Below are 22,664 nucleotides of genomic sequence, written 5' to 3'. Positions count from 1 at the left end.
AGTCAGTATATAACTGCGGGTGGAGAACCCCACATTTAGAATCTTTAACAAAAACGTTAAGTAGCATGTGCACATTAATAGAATGTATAATTTCAGTAGCTTTGGAAGGGGCCTTCAGGAGGCCATCAGTCTTGGTGCCCCCTTCAGTGTAAGCATTGCTTCTCTGGCACTCCAGTGGCACTTTGGTGCCTCCAGTTAAGGGAAGCCCAAAGAGAATTACAGTACTAGAGACCTCTAGTTGTTACAAGTTAGTTTTTTTCTTGTTCTTGGAATTGCCATGAGAGATTTCAGTTGAACCTTATTCACCTCTATACATTACATGCCACGCTTTGATGAACCTTAGTCCTGTAATGCTATCAAAACTCTAAAGGTAATCTGTCCTTAGTGAACCCTGACTGGCTTTTCGGGGTCGCTGCTTTTTGTTATGCATCACAACATATTTAGTATTTTTTACGTTTGGTACTAGATTCTTGTCCAAGATACTTAAAAAGCCGCATTGGCTTCCTTGCTGAAATGATTTGTAATTATATAATCAGACTTATAGTTTTAAGAGCTTCTCAACTCTCTTAAATCATCCTTCCCTTTAGAAACTCTTGCAGTGGAATTCATGCTTATACTTTCTCAGACCTTTGTGAAATCTGCTATCCTAAAGTATAGAGTTTACAGTCCCATCCTTCTCTTCCAGGATGTCATGCACATGGAGATATCAAGGTCACTTTCTCCTAGATTTATCATGGTTTCTTCTTCTGGAATATTTAAGGATAAATCTTGAAGAAAATGGAAAAGCTTTACAGCAGCTACTGTGAAAAACATCATAGTGTTTCTTGGCAACACTGAAGACTAACTAAAGATCTATGACATGAATTGACCTAGAGCAAACTGACATATTTATATTACTTTCTCTAGCAAACTTTGGTAGCTTTAAGGGATGGGAAGGAGGAAAATGAATAGGTCAATGCATGTATAGCAGGGTTGAGAAATTTTTGGTTGAATGTGGATTGTCTAGGCTTAATGTCACAGTACTGCTCATTTTAAGAGAATGAAGGACAGCAGCTTCCATTGGAGAGAGTGACTGGGTGAGGTGAAAGGAGAGGAAGGGAAGTTCTGATTGACGATGTGTGTGGTGGGGAAGAAGTGGCTGATGGGGAAGGGGGTCTGTTCTGGTATCTTCTTCAACTCCCACCTTTGCACCTATAAGGTGTCAGTAATCAGTCAGAAATATTTGTTGACTAATAGAAGCAAATACTTTTACTATTCCATTCAGGTTTGATCGATACCGAGTTTCTTATGAGGTAGATATGAATTGGGGAGGTGGTCATTAAATTACATTAAACTGTATTTAGGAAAAAGAAACAGTAACTAGGTTGGTAGAAAAAACAAGCAGGATAAGTTAATTTGTTTCATTGAGGCGTAGCCTACAAGATTTGCAAATTGAAAAATAGCTCTAGCTAGTCCTTCCCCCTGTGCAAAGAGTATTTCACCTTTTCAAGAGAATGTTCGTATCTGAAGACTCTTCTGAGGAAGAGGCGGTGTTATGTAATCCTAAAAACTTGTATTACCAAACTTAGACTTTATAAGTCCTTTTCGGGGTGGGGGGGGGGTATGGCTCTAGCTTGGCTGGTAGACAAAAAGCAAATCAGGCTGAGGAGGGGGCTCTTTTTTGTGACTGTTGGGCTCCACCTGGTGGCCTGGAAGGATCCGCTTTGGTAAAAGCTAATGTCGTCAACATTGAGAGCATCTCGGTCAAAACAGAGCAAAAGTAAAAGGAATGGAGGAGAGTGGTCCTGATGCAGGCTTTAGTTCCAGATTGTTCCTTCCTTGTACCATGTGCAATCATGAACCCTTCTTCCATGGTTGTCAGCTTCATCCACAGTCTTCTTGAAAATATTATTTTAAAGTATTAGAGAACCGTAGCTACCATCAGCCTTCTCTTTTACTCCTTAAAAGCTTTCAGCCTCCTCTTTGCTCCCTTCACATTGACATCAAGCTCTTCACTCTCAATCTTTAGGGCCTTCCCTGAAGTCAGTCAGTGTTATTGAGCCTTGCTTCTCTTCCACATTCTGTCATCACTGATCTGCCCACACTTTTTTTTAAAAAAGTCTCCAATTCCTTACTTGCTGCCTTCTGCTGCATCATAATACTGAGCCAGAAAAAGGGAAATAATATGTTCTTTCCTCCTGATTATAGAAAATAATACCTAAAATATACAGCTCAAGTATTTGCCATACTTTGTTTTCACTGCGTATTTTTACTGAAGTTCTGGGTGTGGCCATGTTTGATTGTTCTCCACTTGCAGGTTCTCAGGGATCTGATATACCATTGTATCTGTTTGCATGGGGTTTCCAACATAGGCCAGTATGCATGAAAGCATTTATGTGAGAGCGATAATGATAGTGATAATCACTTCAAGAATGTATGACTGCCTTCCTGTGTATAGCCTAGTTTTAAGGCTAAAACTTTATGAGGCTATGTGGTAGAGGAAGGAGGATGAATGGCTTGCAACACTAATGTTGACTGTTAAGTGTTCCTATTTTCTTTAAGGCACAGAGACCAATTCGAAGGACTTTCCTGTCTTAATTTCTTCTATCTGTAGCTGACCCCTTCCCTCAGTAAGGTTTTTACTAGCACATTACGCAGAACAGTGGACCTAATGCTTATTTGTTGAGAATGTTTGCACATACACACAACTCCCAAGCGTAAGAAGCTGGGAATGTTTCAGCACTGTCCTGATTAATCTTACAGTAGGACCCAGTTGTAACAGCATGGAACAGTATTTGTGGAGGAACTCTGGTGAGTGAAAAAAATTGAGGTAGTGATCATTATAAATTATTCTAATGAGGAAAACTTTCTATCTCACAACTATTTGTTATTGCAGTATCAAAATTATTTAAAAATTGCAGTTTTTTCCAATACATACTCATTATATATTTGATATTAAGATTATTTAAAACATGTGCTATAGAAAGTGAAAATTTTCCAGAATTTCATCCCCTGAAATAATCACTATTAAGGGTTGGGTATATATTTGTCTAAAATATTGTTTTAAAATATTTATTGGACTTCCCTGGTGGTGCAGTGGTTAAGAATCTGCCTGCCAATGCAGGGGACACGGGTTTGAGCCCTGGTCCAGGAAGATCCCAGGAAGTAGTTGTGGGGCACTGGCGGAGCAACTAAGCCCGTGTGCCACGACTACTGAGCCTGCGTTCTAGAGCCTGTGAGCCACAACTGCTGAGCCCGCGTGCCACAACTACTGAAGCCTGCGCGCCTAGAGCCCGTGCTCTGCAACAAGAGAAGCCACCGCAGTGAGAAGCCTGCGCACCACAGCAAAGACTAGCCCCCACTCTCCACAACTAGAGAAAGGCCGCGCACAGCAACAAAGACCCAATGCAGACATACATACATAAAGAAATAAAATGAGGTTTCCTTTATTAAAAAATACTTATTAATATTAATTGCAAAGTATGTTTCACAGATAAAAGAATACATGTAACACTTATGTAATTTTTGAATTCTCGTATGTTTAAACCAACCCTTGAACTCACCACCCAGATTAAGAAATCTGTCACAATACTGTTGAAGCTCCCTGTGTGTTCCTCTCTGTCCTATCCCCTAATTTTTTCCCAGGAGGTAACCACTGTCTCAGACATCTACCTTTCTTTATAATTTACCCGTATTTATATCCCTGAAAGTGTTAGTTTTGCTTGTTTTTGAACCTTATAAAAAATACCGTGCTACGCAGATTCTTCTGCGACTTGCTTTTTTTCATTTAACATTATGTTTCCAAGATATATTCATATATTTCACTCATTTTAATTCATAATATTTCTATTTCCTGAAATATACTATAATTTGTTTATCTAGCGGTGCATATTTGGGTTGAATTGAAGGTCTTGCTATTATAAACAATGCTCCTATGAACATTCCAGTGCTTACTAACTGGTTTTTCTAGACTCTATTTAAGAGTAAAATTACTGCATCATCTGTGATACATATGTGCATGTTTAACTTTACAACTTTACAGCCAAATCATTTTCCAAAGTGGCTGTACCCATTTTTAGTCCTACCAGCAGTGTTTAAACTCCATTGCTTCACATTCTTATCAACATGTGATATTGTTAGACTCTTCAGTTTTTGCCAAACAAGTGGATGTAAAATGGTATCTCACTGTGATTTCAATTTGTATTTTCCTAATTACTGATGACATTGCACACCTTTTCATATATTTATGGTCATTATGTTTCCTCTCCTAGAGATTATCTTTAATGTTTTTACTCATTTTTTTCAGTTAATTTTTTGTTTTGATAATTTAGATTTAGAACTGCAAAAATGGTACAGAGAGTTCCTGCATCCCCTTTACCCAGCTTCTCCTTATGTGAACATCTTTATATTTATCACAGAATATTTACCAAAACTAAGACATTAACTTTGGTACAATACTGTTAAATAAAGTATCGAACTTATTCAGATCTTATCAGGTTTTCCACTAACCTCCTTTTGCTGTTTGAGCATCTGGTCCAGGATCCTACATTGCAGTTGTCATGTCACTGTAGTTTTTCCAATTTGTGATAATTCCTCAGCCTTGTCTTTCATGACCTTGACACTTTTGAAGAGTACTGGTCAGTGATTTTGAATGTTTCTCAGTTTGGGTTTGTCTAATGTCTTCTCATGATTAGACTGAGATTAAGCATTATTGGGAAGGATACCACAAAGTGATGTACATCGTATCAGGGGGTACGTGATATCAGTATGTATACTGGTGAAGTTAACCTTGATCACTTGGCTAAGATGGTATCTGCCAGAGTTCCTAACTTACTATTTTCCCTTGTAAATATTATACTATATTCTGGGAGATATTTTTTGAAACTCTGCAATTCTCTTTTTGCTTAAACTTTCACTCACTCATTTTAGCATTCTTTTTTAATTGGGGTGTTTGTCATTTGATTTTTTTTTTGGAGTTTAAAAAAATATTCTAGAAAGTAGTCTTTTAGCAGTTAATTATATGGAAAATATCTTTTCCTTGGTTTAAGAGTTGTCTTTCATGTTGTTAATGTTAACTTCTGAAGAACAGACACTTTAAGTTGCATTTTCTAACTTTTTGGTGCTGGTATATAAAATTACAGTTAATTTTTGTATATTAATTCTTTATCCAGACACCTTGCTAAATCCCCTTATTAATTTTAATACTTTGGGTATAGTTTCCTTTGGATTTTTAATGTAGATAATCATATCATTGGTAAACAGATTTGTTTCTTCAATTCAAATCCCTAAAAGTTTTATTTCTTTTTCAAATCTTCCTGAACTGGCAACTCACAACTGGGAAGGAGATATTTTCCACACAAATGAGTAATGACAGTTCAATTTTGAGTGAAAGCAATAGTAGCAGGCATTTTTTTCTTGTTCCTGATTTTTTTGATATTAGTATTAATAACTTTGCTAATGTGGCAGCTGGTTATTAAAGGACTCAAGTGTTTACCTAGATCCATGTTTTGGGTTTTATTTATTTTTTTACCATCTTCAGTTTTCTTAGTTTTCCTCTGGAGTTTCAAGGAGGAACAGAATGCCTTTTTTCCAGGCTCAAGAGCATTAATTTGTTTATTTATTTATTCAACCATCATGTATTGGGCACTTAAGATGAACAAGCATCAGTGTAAGATACAGAAACAAAGAAATGTTTATTCTCTTTAGGATGATTCTCCTCATCTACAATAAATAAGAGATGTACAATACCTAAACCACATTTACACAGCTAGAAAGAGGCATGTGCCAGAAAGGAGATATAATCAAAGGAGAGTGATAATACTGAGGAGAGAGATCTGCCCTGGGGAAGGGATGACTTCTTGGTCTTTCATGAAGGTGAAATGAGCTTGTTTTATTTTGGGGGGGCCTGGTTCAACATGGAAATCATAAAGGGAGCGGCTTTAAGATAGAAATACAGGGCTTCCCTGGTGGCGCAGTGGTTGAGAGTCCGCCTGCCGATGCAGGGGACGCGGGTTCGTGCCCCGGTCCGGGAGGATCCCACATGCTGCGGAGCGGCTGGGCCCGTGGGCCATGGCCACTGGGCCTGCGCATCCAGAGCCTGTGCTCCGCAACGGGAGAGGCCACAACAGTGAGAGGCCCGCGTACAGCAAAAAAAAAAAACAAAAAAAAAAGATAGAAATACATTGCTTAAGGAAGGAGCCATTAATAGTATTTTTATGCTCTAGAACCAGCCGTACCATGTCAGTGTGTACTGAATATCTACAAGATATATGATGTGAACAGTCCTGAGATTTTATTTTTGGTAGTAAGAGCTTTATATTTTCTGTTGCAGAGTGAAGGGAAGGAAAGGAAAGTTTGCTTCTCATGGAAGATATTTTAAAATATTTTTATATTAGTTAGGATGCTTTTAGCACCAAGTGATAGAAAACCCTGACCCAAAGTGACTTAAATAATAAGGGAATATATCATCTCACATAAGTGGGAGTCCAGAGGTTGTGCAGGCTTCAGGCCTAGTATAGTCAGTGACTTGATATTATCAGATTGCCCTTTGCTGTTTTCAGTGATCTATCAGTGGATTCTCTATGGCCGTGAAGATGGCTGCCAGTGTGCTCAAGCTGCATGCTTTCTTGATCACATCAAACAAGGAAGGGGGAAATTCTATCCACCAACCATGATATCGATTATGGTCTCCAGGGGAACTATGCTCTGATTTTATTAGAATAATGAAGATCTGCAGGTGAGATGAGTTCCCTCTATGAAGAAGATTAGGTTTCTATTAGGAAGGAGGAAGAGGGGATTGAATGTTGGTTAGGCAACCAGCACTGGGCACCATAGTTTCATTATAATAAATGTTTCTATAATTTTTAAATTAAAAATGTTACAACATTAAAGGAAGTTTAGAAAATAGTCACTCATAATCCTTTTTCTCTAAAAAAGAAATTAACACCATTCCCTTTTAATCTTTTCATAAATGTTTTTACATAAATTATACTATTCCTAAATACATTTTATTCTTTTTACTTTATGTCATAGTCATTTTTATGTTGCTACATTTTCAAAATTATTATTATTATTAATTTATTTTTGCAGTACGCGGGCTTCTCACTGCTGTGGCCTCTCCTGTTGCGGAGCACAGGCTCCGGACGCGCAGGCTCAGCGGCCATGGCTCACGGGCCCAGCCGCTCCGCGGCATGTGGGATCTTCCCGGACCGGGACAATGAACCCGTGTCCCCTGCATCGGCAGGCGGACTCCCAGCCACTGCGCCACAAGGGAAGCCCCTCAAAATTATTTTTTAAATGCGTAATAATCAGTTGAACAAATATACCATTGTTCAGTTTATCATTTACCTATTAGTGGAAATCTAGATAACTTCTTTTACTCATTCGTCTCAGTTTTATTTTTTAGAACAGTTTTATATTTACAGAAAAATTGTCAAGATAGTACAGAGTTCTCATATACCCCCGCACCTAGTTTCCCCTATTGTTAACATGTAGTATGGTGCATTCGTTACAGTTAATGAACCAAAACTAATATGTTATTATTAACTAGGGTCCATACCTTTATTCAGAAATCCTTGATTTAAAAAAAATCTAACGTCCTTTTTCTGTTCAGGGCTCCCATTTAGAATACCTGTATATCACATTTAGTTGTCATGTCTCTTTAGGGTCCTCTTGGCTGTGAGAGTTTCCAAGTTATTTGGTTTTTTAGAATTCTTTATCAATAATAACTTTTATTTTTATTTTTTTAAAATTAATTAATTTATTTATTTTTGGCTGTGTTGGGTCTTCGTTGCTGTGCCCGGGCTTTCTCTAGTTGGGGCGAGCAGGGGCTACTCTTAGTTGTGGTGCGTGGGCTTCTCACTGCGGTGGCTTCTCTTGTTGCGGAGCACAGGCTCTAGGCCCACGGGCTTCAGTAGTTGTGTCTCGCGGGCTCTAGAGAGCAGGCTCAGGAGTTGTAGCACACGGGCTTAGTTGCTCTGCGGCATGTAGGATCTTCCTGGACCAGGCCTTGAACCCGTGTCGAACCCGTGTCCCGTGCATTGGCAGGCGGATTCTTAACCACTGTGCCACCAGGGAAGTCCCCCAAGTTATTTTTGAAGGACATATTTTAGTGCAGAGTAGGTTGCTTTTTAAGAGAATTGGGCATTTTTAAAATTTATTTATTTATTTATTGGCTGCATTGGGTCTTCGTTGCTGCACGCAGGCTTTCTCTAGTTGCAGCAAGCAGGGGCTACTCTTCGTTGTGGTGCGCGGGCTTCTCATTGTAGTGGCTTCTCTTGTTGCAGGCCACGGGCTCTAGGCGCGTGGGCTTCAGTAGCTGTGGCTCGTGGACTCTAGAGCGCAGGCTCAGTAGTTGTGGCGCATGGGCTTGGTTGCTCCGCGGCATGTGAGATCTTCCCGGACCAGGGATTGAACCCGTGTCCCCTGCATTGGCAGGCGGATTCTTATCCCCTGCGCTACCAGGGAAGCCCCTGGCCAAACATTTTGATGCAACATTGAATCATAGTTGTCCTAAAGCAGCTGTTACCATCTTTTCAGACAGTGAATAGAAGACAGAAACTGCTTAGGAAGTTGTAATATTTGAACTGTAACACACGAAAGGGAAAGTTACTTTCAGTATTCATTTAAAATAAAATTTACACTGAAATAAAAATATAAAACAAATCCTTCTGTAAGAGAAATACACAATGTGTAAGTCAGTTCCTTACTAGCTTCTGCTTTTGTTTAGATCCCAAGTTATTTTGGTTTTTAGAGTGATGGCAGAATTTATAAGTAGACAGCGTATGATTCTTTCTGGGGCATCTAAGGTCTGAATACATGAGCTCTTATTGCTGACCTGTTAGATTTTTATCTCCTGCAAGCTATCTAGTCTATGCTACTATCAAATGCATCTTGAGTGAAAACCTATAATAAATTTATTTAAATATGATATTTGAGAAACATTCTCTGCAACTTAGTAAAATAAATGTTAATTACTACTAATAGAAACTTGGAGTCATTGATCACATTTGGAGGCCCTAATCAAAACATAATTTTGTTTTTATAGGCCATGTTATAATTTCAATGAACAAATCAAGATTCTTTGGACTCAGAATAGAGCCTGGTGAAAAAATTTTGCCAGAACACAAAGCAACAGTAAAATTAAATAAGATAAAAGACAGGGTTTTTGTTTTTTCCTTTAAATTTCAGCAAAGATCTAATGACTGACATGACTTGTTCTGACGAATATTAGGTCCATCGTCACCTCCTTTCCTTTCACCTTTCCATCCCAACAGAAGTGGATCCAGTACTCAGCACTCGTCTTCTTTTTGGAGAAATTGCTCCATTTCTTGGTAGGCTGTCGTCTTTATCTAGCAGTCCTTCAGAAATGGTTTGTGAGAATTACATTCTGTAAGTTCTTGCATTTAAAAATCTTCATCTTTAAAGTCCACTAACTTCAGTGGTAATTTTCTGTATTAGTTTTTCCTGAGACATGGTATATACCCTTTCTGTCTGTAAAATTTCTTTTATTTCAGGAAAGTTGTCTTAGTGATATTTTTGAAAATGTTTTCTATTTCATATATGCAGTTCCTTCAGGAATATCAGTTATGCCAATGTTTGATCTCCTTCACCTACCTTTCATATCTGTTTTCCCTATAATCTTTTTATACTCTTAGTATGTTCCAATTTCATTTTTTCCCACTTCTCTCAGACTTTTCTCTATGATCCTTACTTTTTTCAAATAGTGTCAGTTCTTCATTAGTTATCTCCCATATGACTTTTCATTTCTATGATGGATTTTTTTTTCTTTTCTACTTATTTCCTATTTCCTAGGTGTAACACACTAGTTTTTATTTCCTTTTGTGAAATTTATTTATTTTGTATGCACTTGGATCTTTGCTTTGAGCTCTTCTTTAGTGGTGATATTTTCATAAATTTTTGAGTTCTTGCTAATATCTTTGGTCAAGACAGTCATTTCTGTGTCTGTATACTTATAATGTATGTTTTCTCCTTCTGCCATTTCCCTTGCTTGTTCTTTTCTTTCTTTTTACGTGCAGTATTTATTTTAATGGAACACCTCCCCACCTTCCCCCCCCCGCATCTTTAAATAATGAGTTCTTAGATTTTAGCATTATAGTTTTTAAGTTGAATATTATAAAATGCCGTTTGTTCAGGTGTTTAAGCCCTCCATTAACAAGCATAAGATGATCATTTTTGGCCACTCCAGTCTCACCAAGTAGGAGTAGGATGGGCACTGTGTTTTAAGTCTGCCTCACAAAGACTGTTACTGAGACTCCTACCCACATATTAGAATGTGTTTCTTTTCATATTAGTTTAATTCTCTAATAAGCTCTATATGATCTACTTTGTTGTTTATACTTCTTCCGAAAACTGTGTATGCTGTTGGATTATATGTATGGTTAATTATTTTACATGTTTTTTTAATACTGTAGGAGAGAATCATGTGAAATTGTGTTTTATAGGTAAAAAATGGTCAAATATATTGGTAATTTCATATGGATCAACATAATATGTGATTAACCTCTTTATATCATTACTTGCCATTCTTGAACCCTTACTTCTGAGTCATCTCTCAACTGACTCGAATTGCACATAGTTCTTTTCAGGAAGGAAGTAGGAAGTATATTTCATGCCTTGTTAATAAATCAGTTGGGATTCTTGGAGTCTTAGCCTTGAATTCAGAGGAATCACAACTGTCCCCGGAGGTACTAAAGTCTCTCAAATGTAGAAGCGAGTATTACTGTGAGTGAGTCTTAAGTATGACAGTGAAAGGCCCAACCCCCCCCTTGCATTCTTGGTCCCCAGATGGTGTGCACAACTCTAGAATAATAAAAGCAACGTTATATCCCAACCTCATAAGATGTTACCTCCCGATTTAGCCCGTCAGTACGCTATACATCATTCTAATCAGGGAATTCAGTGGGCTTCTCTACTTCTGTAAGGTGAAATTCTTGATTACAAACAGTACCGAGTGAGGTAACACAATAGCTTAAACAGTATTTGGTAAATCTATGGATTATGGTGTTTATAAGCAAGGTGGGTAGAACAAATGAAGACAGCAAACCCAAACCCAGAATTAGTGTTTCTTTTAATGGAGAAAGATTACTGTCCTCTCCATCATAGAAGAGCTCAGTGAACTAAATCTGCTATCAACTGGTTGGTGGGTCCTCCTGCCGTGGTTCTGTATCGGGGCAGAGTTGGTTGCTGCTGCTGGGCAGCTGGCATTCTGTAAGGGTTGGTTAGCATTAGTGAGAGGAAGCTCATGCTGTGGAGCTCATTTCCTGTTACCAGGTTCTTCGTTCTTATGCCCATTGATCAAGCACTGCAGTGCCTGGGGAAGGGGCTTGGTTGACATTCTCAAGGTCATCTTGCCTCCACAGTGGGAGTCTTTTGCTGACCATTCTCATGGAACACAAATAATCATACTCTGGGCCCATTGCAGTTGGCCCGTTTCTCCATGTCTGTTCCCCAGATGTCTTTGTCACCAGTCCTCCAATCTTTCTTCTTTTAGGTCCCTATCCATCTGGTTAAACATGTAGCCTCTGCCCATCAGGCCATCTTTCCTCAGCCAAAGTAGACCATGGATATATTGCTTGAAGTTCTGCCTGCAGGGAGGAAGTTTCTGCTCTACTGTCTTTCACAGACCACCGCTTAGGATGGATATGCTATCATAGTCCGCTTATGACTTGTGACAATGGAAGGTCAGTTAGAACTAGGCATCCAAAGTACTCAGACCTTTCTGCATCTTCCTATATCTTGTGTTTCCTAATCTTATATTTCTTATATGAAATATATATGTATGAAATGTATGTATGTAATGCATGTATATGGATGAAGTATATATGTATATATGTATGTGTGGTCTGGTTCTCTTGAGTCTTACTCCTTCTGATTAGTACTCCTACTTTTCATGTAGGAGACTTAGTAAGACTCTGAATTCAACAATACAGTGACTATCACCCTTGGGTTTTTAGTTATTTTTTGTTTTTTGGGTTTTTTTGGTTTTTTAATTTTATTTATTTATTTATTATACAGCAGGTTCTTACTAGTTATCTATTTTATACATATTAGTGTATATATGTCAATCCCAACTTCCCAATTCATCCCACCACCACCACCACCCACCCTGCCACTTTCCCCCCTTGGTGTCCATACATTTGTTCTCTACATCTGTGTCTCTATTTCTGCCTTGCAAACTGGTTCATCTGTACCATTTTGCTAGATTCCACATATATGCGTTAATATACGATATTTGTTTTTCTCCTTCTGGCTTACGTCACTTTGTATGACAGTTTCTAGGTCCATCCATGTCTCTACAAATGACCCATTTTCATCCCTTTTTATGGCTGAGTAATATTCCATTGTATATTTGTACCACATCTTCTTTATCCATTCATCTGTCGATGGGCATTTAGGTTGCTTCCATGAGCTGGCTATTGTAAATAGTGCTGCAGTGAACGTTGGGGTGCATGTGTCTTTTTGAATTATGGTTTTCTCTGGGTATATGCCCAGTAGTGGGATTGCTGGGCCATATGGTAATTCTATTTTTAGTTTTTTAAGGACCCTCCATACTGTTCTCCATAGTGGCTGTATCAATTTACATTCCCAGCAACAGTGCAAGAGGGTTCCCTTTTCCCCACACCCTCTCCAGCATTTGTTGTTTGTAGGTTTTCTGATGATGCCCATTCAAACCGGTGTGAGGTGATACCTCATTGTAGTTTTGATTTGCATTTTTCTAATCATTAGTGATGTTGAGCAGCTTTTCATGTGCTTCTTGGCCATCTGTATGTCTTCTTTGGAGAAATGTCTATTTAGATCTTCTGCCCATTTTTGGATTGGGTTGTTTGTTTTTTTAATATTGAGCTGCATGAGCTGTTTATATATTTTGGACATTAATCCTTTGTCCGTTGATTTGTTTGCAAATACTTTATCCCATTCTGAGGGTTGTCTTTTCGTCTTGCTTGTAGTTTCCTTTGCTGTGCAAAAGCTTTTAAGTTTCATTAGGTCCCGTTTGTTTATTTTTATTTCCATTACTCTAGGAGGTGGATCAAAAAAGATCTTGCTGTGGTTTATGTCAAAGAGTGTTCCTCCTATGTTTTCCTCTAAGAGTTTTGTAGTGTCCGGTCTTACATTTAGGTCTATAATCCATTTTGAGTTTATTTTTGTGTATGGTGTGTGTTAGGGAGTGTTCTAATTTCATTCTTTTACATGCAGCTGTCCAGTTTTCCCAGCACCACTTATTGAAGAGACTGTCTTTTCTCCATTGTATATCTTTGCCTCCTTTGTCATAGATTAGTTGACCATAGGTATGTGGGTTCGTCTCTGGCTTTCTCTCCTGTACCATTGATCTGTATTTCTGTTTTTGTGCCAGTACCACGTTGTCTTGATTACTGTAGCTTTGTAGTATGGTCTGAAGTCAGGGAGTCTGATTCCTCCAACTCCGTTTTTTTTTTTCCCTCAAGACTGCTTTGGCTATTTAGGGTCTTTTGTGTCTCCATACAAATTTTAAGATATTTGTTCTAGTTCTGGGAAAAAAGGCCACTGGTAATTTGATAGGGATTGCATTGAATCTGTAGATTGCTTTGGGTAGTATAGTCATTTTCACAGTATTGATTCTTCCAATCCAAGAACATGGTATATCTCTCCAACTGTTTGTGTCATCTTTGATTTCTTTCATCAGTGCCTTAAAGTTTTCTGAGTGCAGGTCTTTTACCTCCTTAGGTAGGTTTATTCCTAGGTATTTTATTCTTTTTGTTGCAATGGTGAATGGGATTGTTTCCTTAATTTCTCTTTCTGGTCTTTTGTTGTTAGTGTATAGGAGGGCAAGAGATTTCTGTGTATTAATTTTGTATCCTGCAACTTTACCAGATTCATTGATTAGCTCTTGTAGTTTTCTGGTGGCATCTTTAGGATTCTCTATGTATGGTATCATGTCATGTGCAAACAGTGACAGTTTTACTTCTTCTTTTCCAATTTGTATTGCTTTTATTTCTTTTTCCTCTCTGATTGCCATGGCTAGGACTTCCAAAACTATGTTGAATAATTGTGGCACATAATAATTGTGGACATCCTTGTCTTGTTCCTGATCATAGAGGAAATGCTTTCAGTTTTTCACCATTGAGAATGATGTTTGCTGTGGGTTTGTCTTATATGGCCTTTATTATTCTGAAGTAGGTTCCCTCTATGCCCACTTTCTGTAGAGCTTTTATCATAAATGGGTGTTCAGTTTTGTCAAAAGCTTTTTCTGCATCTATTGAGATGATCATACGGTTTTTAGTCTTCAGTTTGTTAATATGGTATATCACATTGATTGATTTGCGTATACTGAAGAATCCTTGCATCCCTGGGGTAAATCTCACTTGATCATGGTGTATGATCCTGTTAATGTGTTGTTGGATTCTCTTTGCTAGTATTTTGTTGAGGATTTTTGCATCTATATTCATCAGTGATATTGGTCTGTAATTTTCTTTTTTTGTAGTATCTCTGTCTGTTTTGATATCAGGGTGATGGTGGCCTCGTAGAATGAGTTTGGGAGGGTTCCTTCCTCTGCAATTTTTTGGAAGAGTTTGAGAAGGATGGGTGTTAGCTCTTCTCTAAATGTTCGATAGAATTCGCCTGTGAAGCCATCTGGTCCTGGACTTTTGTTTGTTGTAGGATTTTTAATCACAGTTTCAATTTCATTACTTGTTATTGGTCTGTTCATATTTTCTGTTTCTTCCTGGTTCAGTCTTGGAAGCTTATACCTTTCTAAGAATGTCCATTTCTTCCAGGTTGTCCATTTTTTGGGCATAGAGTTGCTTGTAGTAGTCTCTTAGGATGCTTTTTATTTCTGTGGTGTCTGTTGTAACTTCTCCTTTTTCATTTCTAATTTTATTGATTTGGGTCCTCTCCCTCTTTTTCTTGATGAGTCTGGCTAAAGGTTTATCAATTTTGTTTATCTTCTCAAAGAACCAGCTTTTAGTTTTATTGATCTTTGTTATTGTTTTCTTTGTTTCTATTTCATTTATTTCTGCTCTGACCTTTATGATTTCTTTCCTTCTACTAACTTTGGGTTTTGTTTGTTCTTCTTTCTCTAGTTCCTTTAGGTGTAAGGTTAGATTGTTTGAGATTTTTCTTGTTTCTTGAGGTAGGATTGTATTGCTATAAACTTCCCTCTTAGTACTGCTTTTGCTGTATCCCGTAGGTTTTGGATCGTCGTGTTTTCATTGTCATTTGTCTCTAGGTAGTTTTTGATTTCCTCTTTGATTTCTTTAGTGATCTCTTGGTTATTGAGTAACCTGTTGTTTAGCCTCCATGTGTTTGTGTTTTTTACGGTTTTTTTCCCCTGTAATTGATTTCTAATCTCATAGCGTTGTGGCTGAAAAAGATGCTTGATATGATTTCAATTTTCTTAAATTTACTGAGGCTTGATTTGTGACCCAAGATGTGATCTATCCTGGAGAATGTTCCGTATGCACTTGAGAAGAAAGTGTAATTTGCTGTTTTTAGATGGAATATCCTATAAGTGTCAGTTAAATCTTTCTGGTCTGTTGTGTCATTTCAAGCTTGTGTTTCCTTATTAATTTTCTGTTTGGATGATCTGTCCATTGGTGTAAGTGAGGTGTTAAAGTCCCCCACTATTTTTGTGTTACTGTCAGTTTCCTCTTTTATAGCTGTTAGCAGTTGCCTTATGTATTGAGGTGCTCCTATGTTGGGTGCATATATATTTATAATTGTTATATCTTCTTCTTGGATTGATCCCTTGATCATTATGTAGTGTCCTTCCTTGTCTCTTGTAACAGTCTTTGTTTTAAAGTCTATTTTATCTGATATGAGGATTGCTACTCCAGCTTTCTTTTGATTTCCATTTGCATGTAATATCTTTTTCCATCCCCTCGCTTTCAGTCTGTATGTGTCCCTAGGTCTAAAGTGGGTCTCCTGTAGACAGCATATATATGGGTCTTGTTTTTGTATCCATTCAGTGAGCCTGTGTCTTTTGATTGGAGCACTTAATCCATTCACGTTTAAGGTAATTATTGATATATATGTTCCTATTACCATTTTCTTAATTGTTATGGGTTTATTTTATAGGTCCTTTTCTTCTCTTGTGTTTCCCACTTAGAGATGTTCCTTTAGCATTTGTTGTAAAGCTGGTTTGGTGGTGTTGAATTCTCTTAGCTTTTGCTTGTCTGTAAAGATTTTGATTTCTCCATCGAATCTGAATGAGGTCCTTGCCAGGTAGAGTAATCTTGGTTGTGGGTTCTTCCCTTTCATCACTTTAAATATATCATGCCACTCCCTTCTGGCCTGAAGAGTTTCTGCTGAGAAATCTGCTGTTAACCTTATGGGAGTTCCCTTGTATGTTATTTGCCGTTTTTCCCTTGTTGCTTTCAGTAATTTTTCTTTGTCTTTAATTTTTGTCAGTTTGATTACTATGTGTCTCGGCGTGTTTCTCCTTCGGTTTATCCTGCCTGCGACTCTCTGTGCTTCCTGGACTTGGGTGGCTCTTTACTTTCCCATGTTAGGGAAGTTTTCAACTATAATCTCTTCAGATATTTTCTCAGGTTCTTTCTCTTTCTCTTCTCCTTCTGGGATCCCTGTAATGTGAATGCGTTTAATGTTGTCCCAGAGGTGTCTTGGGCTGTCTTCATTTCTTTTCATTCTTTTTTCTTTCTTCTGTTCTGTGGCAGTGAATTCCACCATTCTGTCTTCCAGATCACTTATCCGTTCTTCTGCCTCAGTTATTCTGCTATTGATTCCTTCTAGTGTATTTTTCATTTCAGTTACTGTATTGTTCATCTCTGTTTGTTTGTTCTTTAATTCTCCTAGGTGTTTGTTCTTTAATTCTTCTAGGTCTTTGTTAAACATTTCTTACATCTTCTCGATCTTTGCCTCCATTCTTTTTCCAAGGTCCTGTATCATCATATCTGTCATTATTATGAATTCTTTTTCTGGAAGGTTGCCTATCTCCACTTGATTTAGTTGTTTTTCTGGGGTTTTATCTTGTTCGTTCATCTGGTACATAGTCGTCTGCCTTTTCATTTTGTCTGTCTTTCTGTGAATGTGGTTTTCGTTCCACAGGCTGCAGAATTGTAGTACTTCTTGCTTCTGCTATCTGTCCCCTGGTGGATGAGGCTATCTGAGAGGCTTGTGCAAGCTTCCTGATGGGAGGGACTGGTGGTGGGTCTTCTCTCAACATTCTTATTCAGCATCACATTGGAACACCTGCTAGTGTTGGTCGGTCTCCTGCAGAGGCGGGGGGTGGCTGTGGCTCAGCGTGGGGACAAGGACACTGGAAGCCGGATTTTTATTTTTGTTTATTTATTTTGTTTCCGTCTTAGCCTGGCAGCTGCAATAGATTCAGAATAATTTTTTGATATGCATAGGAGGTCACTGAGTTTCCACCTTAGCCTGGAATCAAGACTTTAGCAGTTGAGCATGTAATTCTTTGGTTTCCACCCTCTTTTCAGGTTCTCCAGGTCTCTCACTGTTTCTGTGATCTCTTTGGTATCTTTCCAATAAATTACTTTTCTATCTGGAGTTAGTTTCTCATGCTTACAACCAAGAACCCAGACAAACCCATTAGTATTAGGAGATGGATGTAGAGAATAGAACCTCAGGAACCTGTGAGAATAATTGTTTAGATGGGCTGGAGGTAACTCAGTTCCCATTAATGTTCAAAATATTAATTTCCAAAATGTCCTTCAAACTTCAGAGGTGACAACAGGTTCCCCAAATCCTCAACAGGAACTGCATTCTAGTGAACACAGGCCATAATGTTGTCATTTTGAAAATTAATGAGACCTGAGTCTTTAACTGTCTAGATTCTTGGTTGCAAACAGGAGAAACCAACTGTGGTTGGAAAAGGAATTTTTAGAAGGATACTGAAGGGCTCATAGAAACAGTAAGAGTCTTGAATGTCCTGAGAAAGTTATGGGTAGGAACAAAGGCCAGTCTGGAAAGCCAAGAACAAGAAGTTCAATCATAGCCTTTTATCAGGATTAGTTTGGCCACAGTCATACAGTGTGCTGGCTTTCACACTAGTTTCACAGTGTACTAGTTTTCGTAGAGTTAGAGGAGTCTTCTATAAAGAGATGCCAGGCATTAAGTAGGAGGCTTCTGTAATGGGAATTGTAGTCCTTTGGTCCACTTACATGTAATGTGGAAATCTTCCTTTCTGATTTGTATGCCTTTCCTTTCTTTTTCTTGCTTTATGGTTCTCACTAGGACTTCCAATACCATGTTTAATACTATTGGTGAGAGTGAACACCCTTGTCTTCCTGATCTGGAGGAGAGCATTTAGTCTTTCACTATTAAGTTGAGGACATTCCTGTTCATTACTCATTTGCTGAGTGTTTTGATCATGAATAGATGTTGAATTTTGTGAAATGCTTTTTTGCTTCTATTGAGATAATTGTATGTGTTTTTTCATTGTTTGCTAATTGATGAATTAAATTGATTAATTTTTGAATGTCAGACAGATCTTGAATTACTTGGTCTTGAATGTTGTATTATCATTTTACGTATTGCTGAATTCTGTTTGCTAATATTTCATAAGAATTTTAAGTCTGTTTTTCATGAGGGATATTGATCTCATGAATCCTTTGTCTGATTTTGGTATCAGGGTAATGCTGGCTTCATAAAACTAGTTAGGAAGTGTTCTGTCCTATTCTGCATTCTGAAAGAGTTTCTATGGAATTAGTATTAATTCTTCCTTGAAGACTTAGTAGCATTCTCCAGTGAAACCATCTGGGCCTGAATTTTTCTTTGTGGGAACATTTTAAACTATGAATTCAGTTTCTTTAGCAGATAAAGGAATATTTAGGTATTGGTGTCTGCTTGAGGAGTCTTAGGCAGTGTATGTCTTTCAAGGAGTTTACCCATTTCATCCAAGATGTTGAATTTGTTGGCCAAAGTCATTCATAATTCCCTTATTATTCTTTTAATACTCATAGGATCTATAAAAATGTTCTCTCATTCCTGATATTGGTAACTTCTTCCTTATTTTTCTTGATCAGCCTCACCAGAAGCTTACCTATTTTATTATCTTTTCAAAGAATCAGCTTTTGATTTTATTGGTTTTCTTTATTGTTTCTTCATTTTCTATTCATTGATTCTTATTTCTTTATTATTTCCTTCCTTCTGCTTACCTGGGATCTAATTTGCTTTACTTTTTTCAGTTTTTTAAGGTAGAAGTTTAGGTCACTGACACATTTCTTCTTTTCTAATATGAGCATTTAATGCTGTAAATTTCCCTCAAAGCACTGCTTTAGCTGCTTCTCACAAACATTGTTATGTTGTGTTTTATTCAGGTCAAAATATTTTCTAATTCTCTTTTTACTTCTTCTTTAATCCATTGGTTGGTTAATTTTCATATATTTGTGGATCTTCCAGATAGCTTTCTGTTATTTTTTTCCCATGTATTTTTGCTATCTTTGGCTTTTTGATGTGCTTTCTGGGAGATCACCACCTACGTTTGAGGAGAAGGCACTGGTCTGAGCCACCATTGTATGTGAAATGCCTACAGGCCACCTGGAGCCCACAGGTCAACCTACAGGCTGCCTTGAGCCTGTGCTGGTGGGCAGGTGTATGTGTCAACAGTGGGCTGGTCTCTCTTGGCTGGCATATGAGAAATGGGGCCAGCCGTTCTGCCACCGCTGCCATGTTCCAGTAGTGAGACTGAAAATGGGAATTTGTTAAAAGTCTGCATGTAAGGCAACCACATCCCCAGTCCCACTCCACTACTGTGTACCTAAGAACTCTAGTAGCCAGGCATCTACCCTTATGCAGGAAACAGAATCCTCTTCAAAGAAATTGAATGGCCCCAGAGAAGACCCTAATGCCAGAGCTAAACTCCTTGCAGGAATTACTGAGGGTGGATTCCTGGATCACGCTGGTGGATGAGTAGACCTATACAATGGAGGAGGTAGCCTTCTCTGGTCTCCCCAGCACCCTCAACAAAGGCGGCTGTTTTGAGACTTATGTCACGTTTCCTTATTGACTATCTATATTCAGCACTTAACTTTAGACTTGTGGTCTGTATGTGGCATGCCAAGAATCGAGAATTATCAATTTTGATATATGTGTAGATGTCCCACAGATAAAAGAGTGAGATCAGCCCTCTAAAAGATGGAATCCTACTCATGGCATCAGGACTGTCCTATTAAATGCAATCTTACTTTTAATGGACCAGTACCTTAAAATGCGAATGGTCGTTTGCTGGGTGACTGGATTAAAGATAATTTAAATTTTCTTCTTGGTATATTTCTTTCTTTTCTAACTTCTCTAGAGTGAACATATATTACTTTTGTGTTCAGATAAAATATTTTAAAACATTAAGGGAAAAATTAGTAGAATTGTGAAATAAATAAAAACATGAGATCTAATCTAGTAAGCATGATGTAAGGTATAGGCACTGTGAAACTAATGATTTAACAGCAAACTGGGTTGATCAGAATTGTCTCTAAAGGTGTTTACAAGAGAAATAATTGACAAAAGCTTTCAATTCTCCATGAATAACAACTTCCAGGGTCCTAAGAAGGGCTGTCTGGCCCTACTCCCTGGGTCAGAATTCCTGAGGAAAGGTAAAATTATACTGTAGTCATGGCGTTAACAGGACAAGAGTATCCTCATCTCTTCTGCTTGGCGCCCCCCCCCACCCCGTTCACTGATGATGGTGTTCCTTCTGGGGGAGGGGCAGGAGGTTTCAAAGACTTTCCTACTACCCTCATTTTTAGAGAGGAAATGGGTCACCTATGTTTCATTACTCACTAACATGCTTATTCCTCTCTGTCCTGTCCACAGGCAGCTGGCTAAGAGTCTTGGGCAGGCTGGCGAAATCGAGCCTGAAACAGAAGGGATACTAACAGAGTATGGAGTGGATTTCTCTGATTTCTCTTCAGAAGTTTTAGAATGTCTCCCTCAAGACCTGCCTTGGACAATTCCACCAGAGGAATTCAGCAAGAGAAGAGATTTACGGTAAATATCTGAAACTCGTAAAGAACATCATGTTTCTTAGTATGAGTGTGTTTTGTGTTTGGTAACTGCAATCATTGTTGCTTTTGTTGTGGTCATCCATTTACAATGCTTGGTGTCAGTTTATTTATCTCTTGTAAAAATAAAATACTGTGTGTGTGTGTGTGTGTGTGTGTGTGAAAAAGGTAACTGAGGTGATGAATGTAAAAGTATCCTTCTTCTGGTAATCATTTCAAGAAATGAATGTGTCAAATCAAAAAAAAAAAAAGCACATCATGTTTCTATCTTTCTGCCTTCTAACTTAACTCTCCTATGAGCTGGCCTCAGATATTCCCATCTTTCCACCAACATTCAAGTTCCGTACAATTGGGAACTAAGTGCTCTGTACCGGAGGTTGGCCAGTGATGGCCTCCAAGCTAAACCGAGCCCACTGACTGTTTATGTACAGCCCGTGAGCTAAGACTGGTTTTCATATTCTTAAATGGTTGAAAAAAATCAAAACAATAATTTTTCATGAAAATTATATAAAATTCAAATTTCAGCATTCATGAAGTTGCATTGGAACACAGCCATGCTTATTTGGTTATATATTGTCTATGGCTATTTTTTTGCACTACAAGAGCAGAGTTGAATAGTTGCAACAGAGGCCATATGGCCTGCAAAGCCTAAGATATTTGCTCTCTGGCCCTTTATAGAAGAAGTGTGCTGACTTTTCTTCTAGACCATGCTATTATAATTTCAAAAGGTGTAGTTGCCACCTTCTTTTCTCATTGCTATGCCCCATAGGTCTGGTCAAATAAAGACAGTGTTATCTGGTTAGAAATGCCTTCCTTTAAATGGGCCTCTTCAGGCACAGAGCAAAGGATTCAAGACTTCTGTGCTTGGAGCTTCATTTTAAAGCTTTACTTTTAGGTCTGGAATTTGTTGGAAAGGACTTTTGTGGTATTTTTTTAACAACATCTTTGAAGATGTTTCTTCATTGTGGGATGTTAGTTCTTTTCTGATATTTCTCTTCAGAATTTGGTTTCAGTACTGGCATTCATTTTGGATGCCACATGGAGATATTTAGAACCAAGAAACTTTTCATACAACCCACTGAGGCCGTGGAAGGTTTTTTGCTAAGGTCATCCCGTGTCAGAGTCTTTTCCGCCACACTTGCGCACTTCATGCAGCTGAACTTATGATACCTTAAGCTCTTGGTGCCCATTACTCCACCTAGTTTGAGAATCCTCCTTTCCGGCTCCCTCTTGCTTTTGTATCTTTTAGAAATGTACTTCTTTTCTCTTCTTGCCGCGGGTAGGCAAGGAAAAGGAGTTGACAGTTCCTTTTCCTGCTTGTTAGTAACTCTGATGGAACACACATTATATTTGAAGTCAGTTAACTCAAGTTGCCTTCCTGGCTTTCAGCAGTAACCACTGTTCAGAGAACTCCTGGTCAGTCATCTTGTCGGGGGTTTTGAGATCTTGAGTCCATAATCTTACTCTCTCTGAACCTTCATTTTCTCATATATAAATTGAGGGACTTGTTTTCTGAGATCTTTTCCTAAATCTAGGAATCTATTTAAAAATTTTTAATAAGAAAAGAAAGTTAGAATGGATGGCTGAATTTTATTGTTTGAAGTGTCAGTTAGTATAGCTATTCTGCAGTAGCTATTAAAAGCTATTAAAACATTTTTAAACCTACTTACCCTTTCACCTAAAAACTCTATTTCCAGGAGTCCATCCTCCTCA

At 38.1% G+C, this 22,664-nt stretch overlaps 1 protein-coding gene across 12 annotated transcripts in view; it reads left to right on the top strand.

Annotated features, from left to right (window-relative positions):
* The window catches only part of DIS3L2 (DIS3 like 3'-5' exoribonuclease 2), a 373,313-nt gene that overhangs the window by 164,508 nt on the left and 186,141 nt on the right, over positions 1-22,664 (top strand). For all 12 annotated transcript variants that reach the window (XR_003793808.1, XR_003793807.1, XM_029224426.1 and 9 more), the window contains exon 9: positions 20,764-20,937. Coding sequence is in view for 10 of the 12 variants with exons in the window: in XM_029224426.1 (XP_029080259.1) it covers positions 20,764-20,937 (174 nt within the window). In the remaining 2 variants the exon portion in view is untranslated. The remainder of the gene's footprint in view (positions 1-20,763; positions 20,938-22,664) is intronic.

This window comes from Monodon monoceros, unplaced genomic scaffold (assembly GCF_005190385.1).
Source record: "Monodon monoceros isolate NGI ecotype Baffin Bay Population unplaced genomic scaffold, NGI_Narwhal_1 Super_Scaffold_16, whole genome shotgun sequence".
NCBI classification, from domain to species: Eukaryota; Metazoa; Chordata; class Mammalia; order Artiodactyla; family Monodontidae; genus Monodon; species Monodon monoceros.
This window is presented reverse-complemented; position numbering and strand designations above follow the sequence as displayed.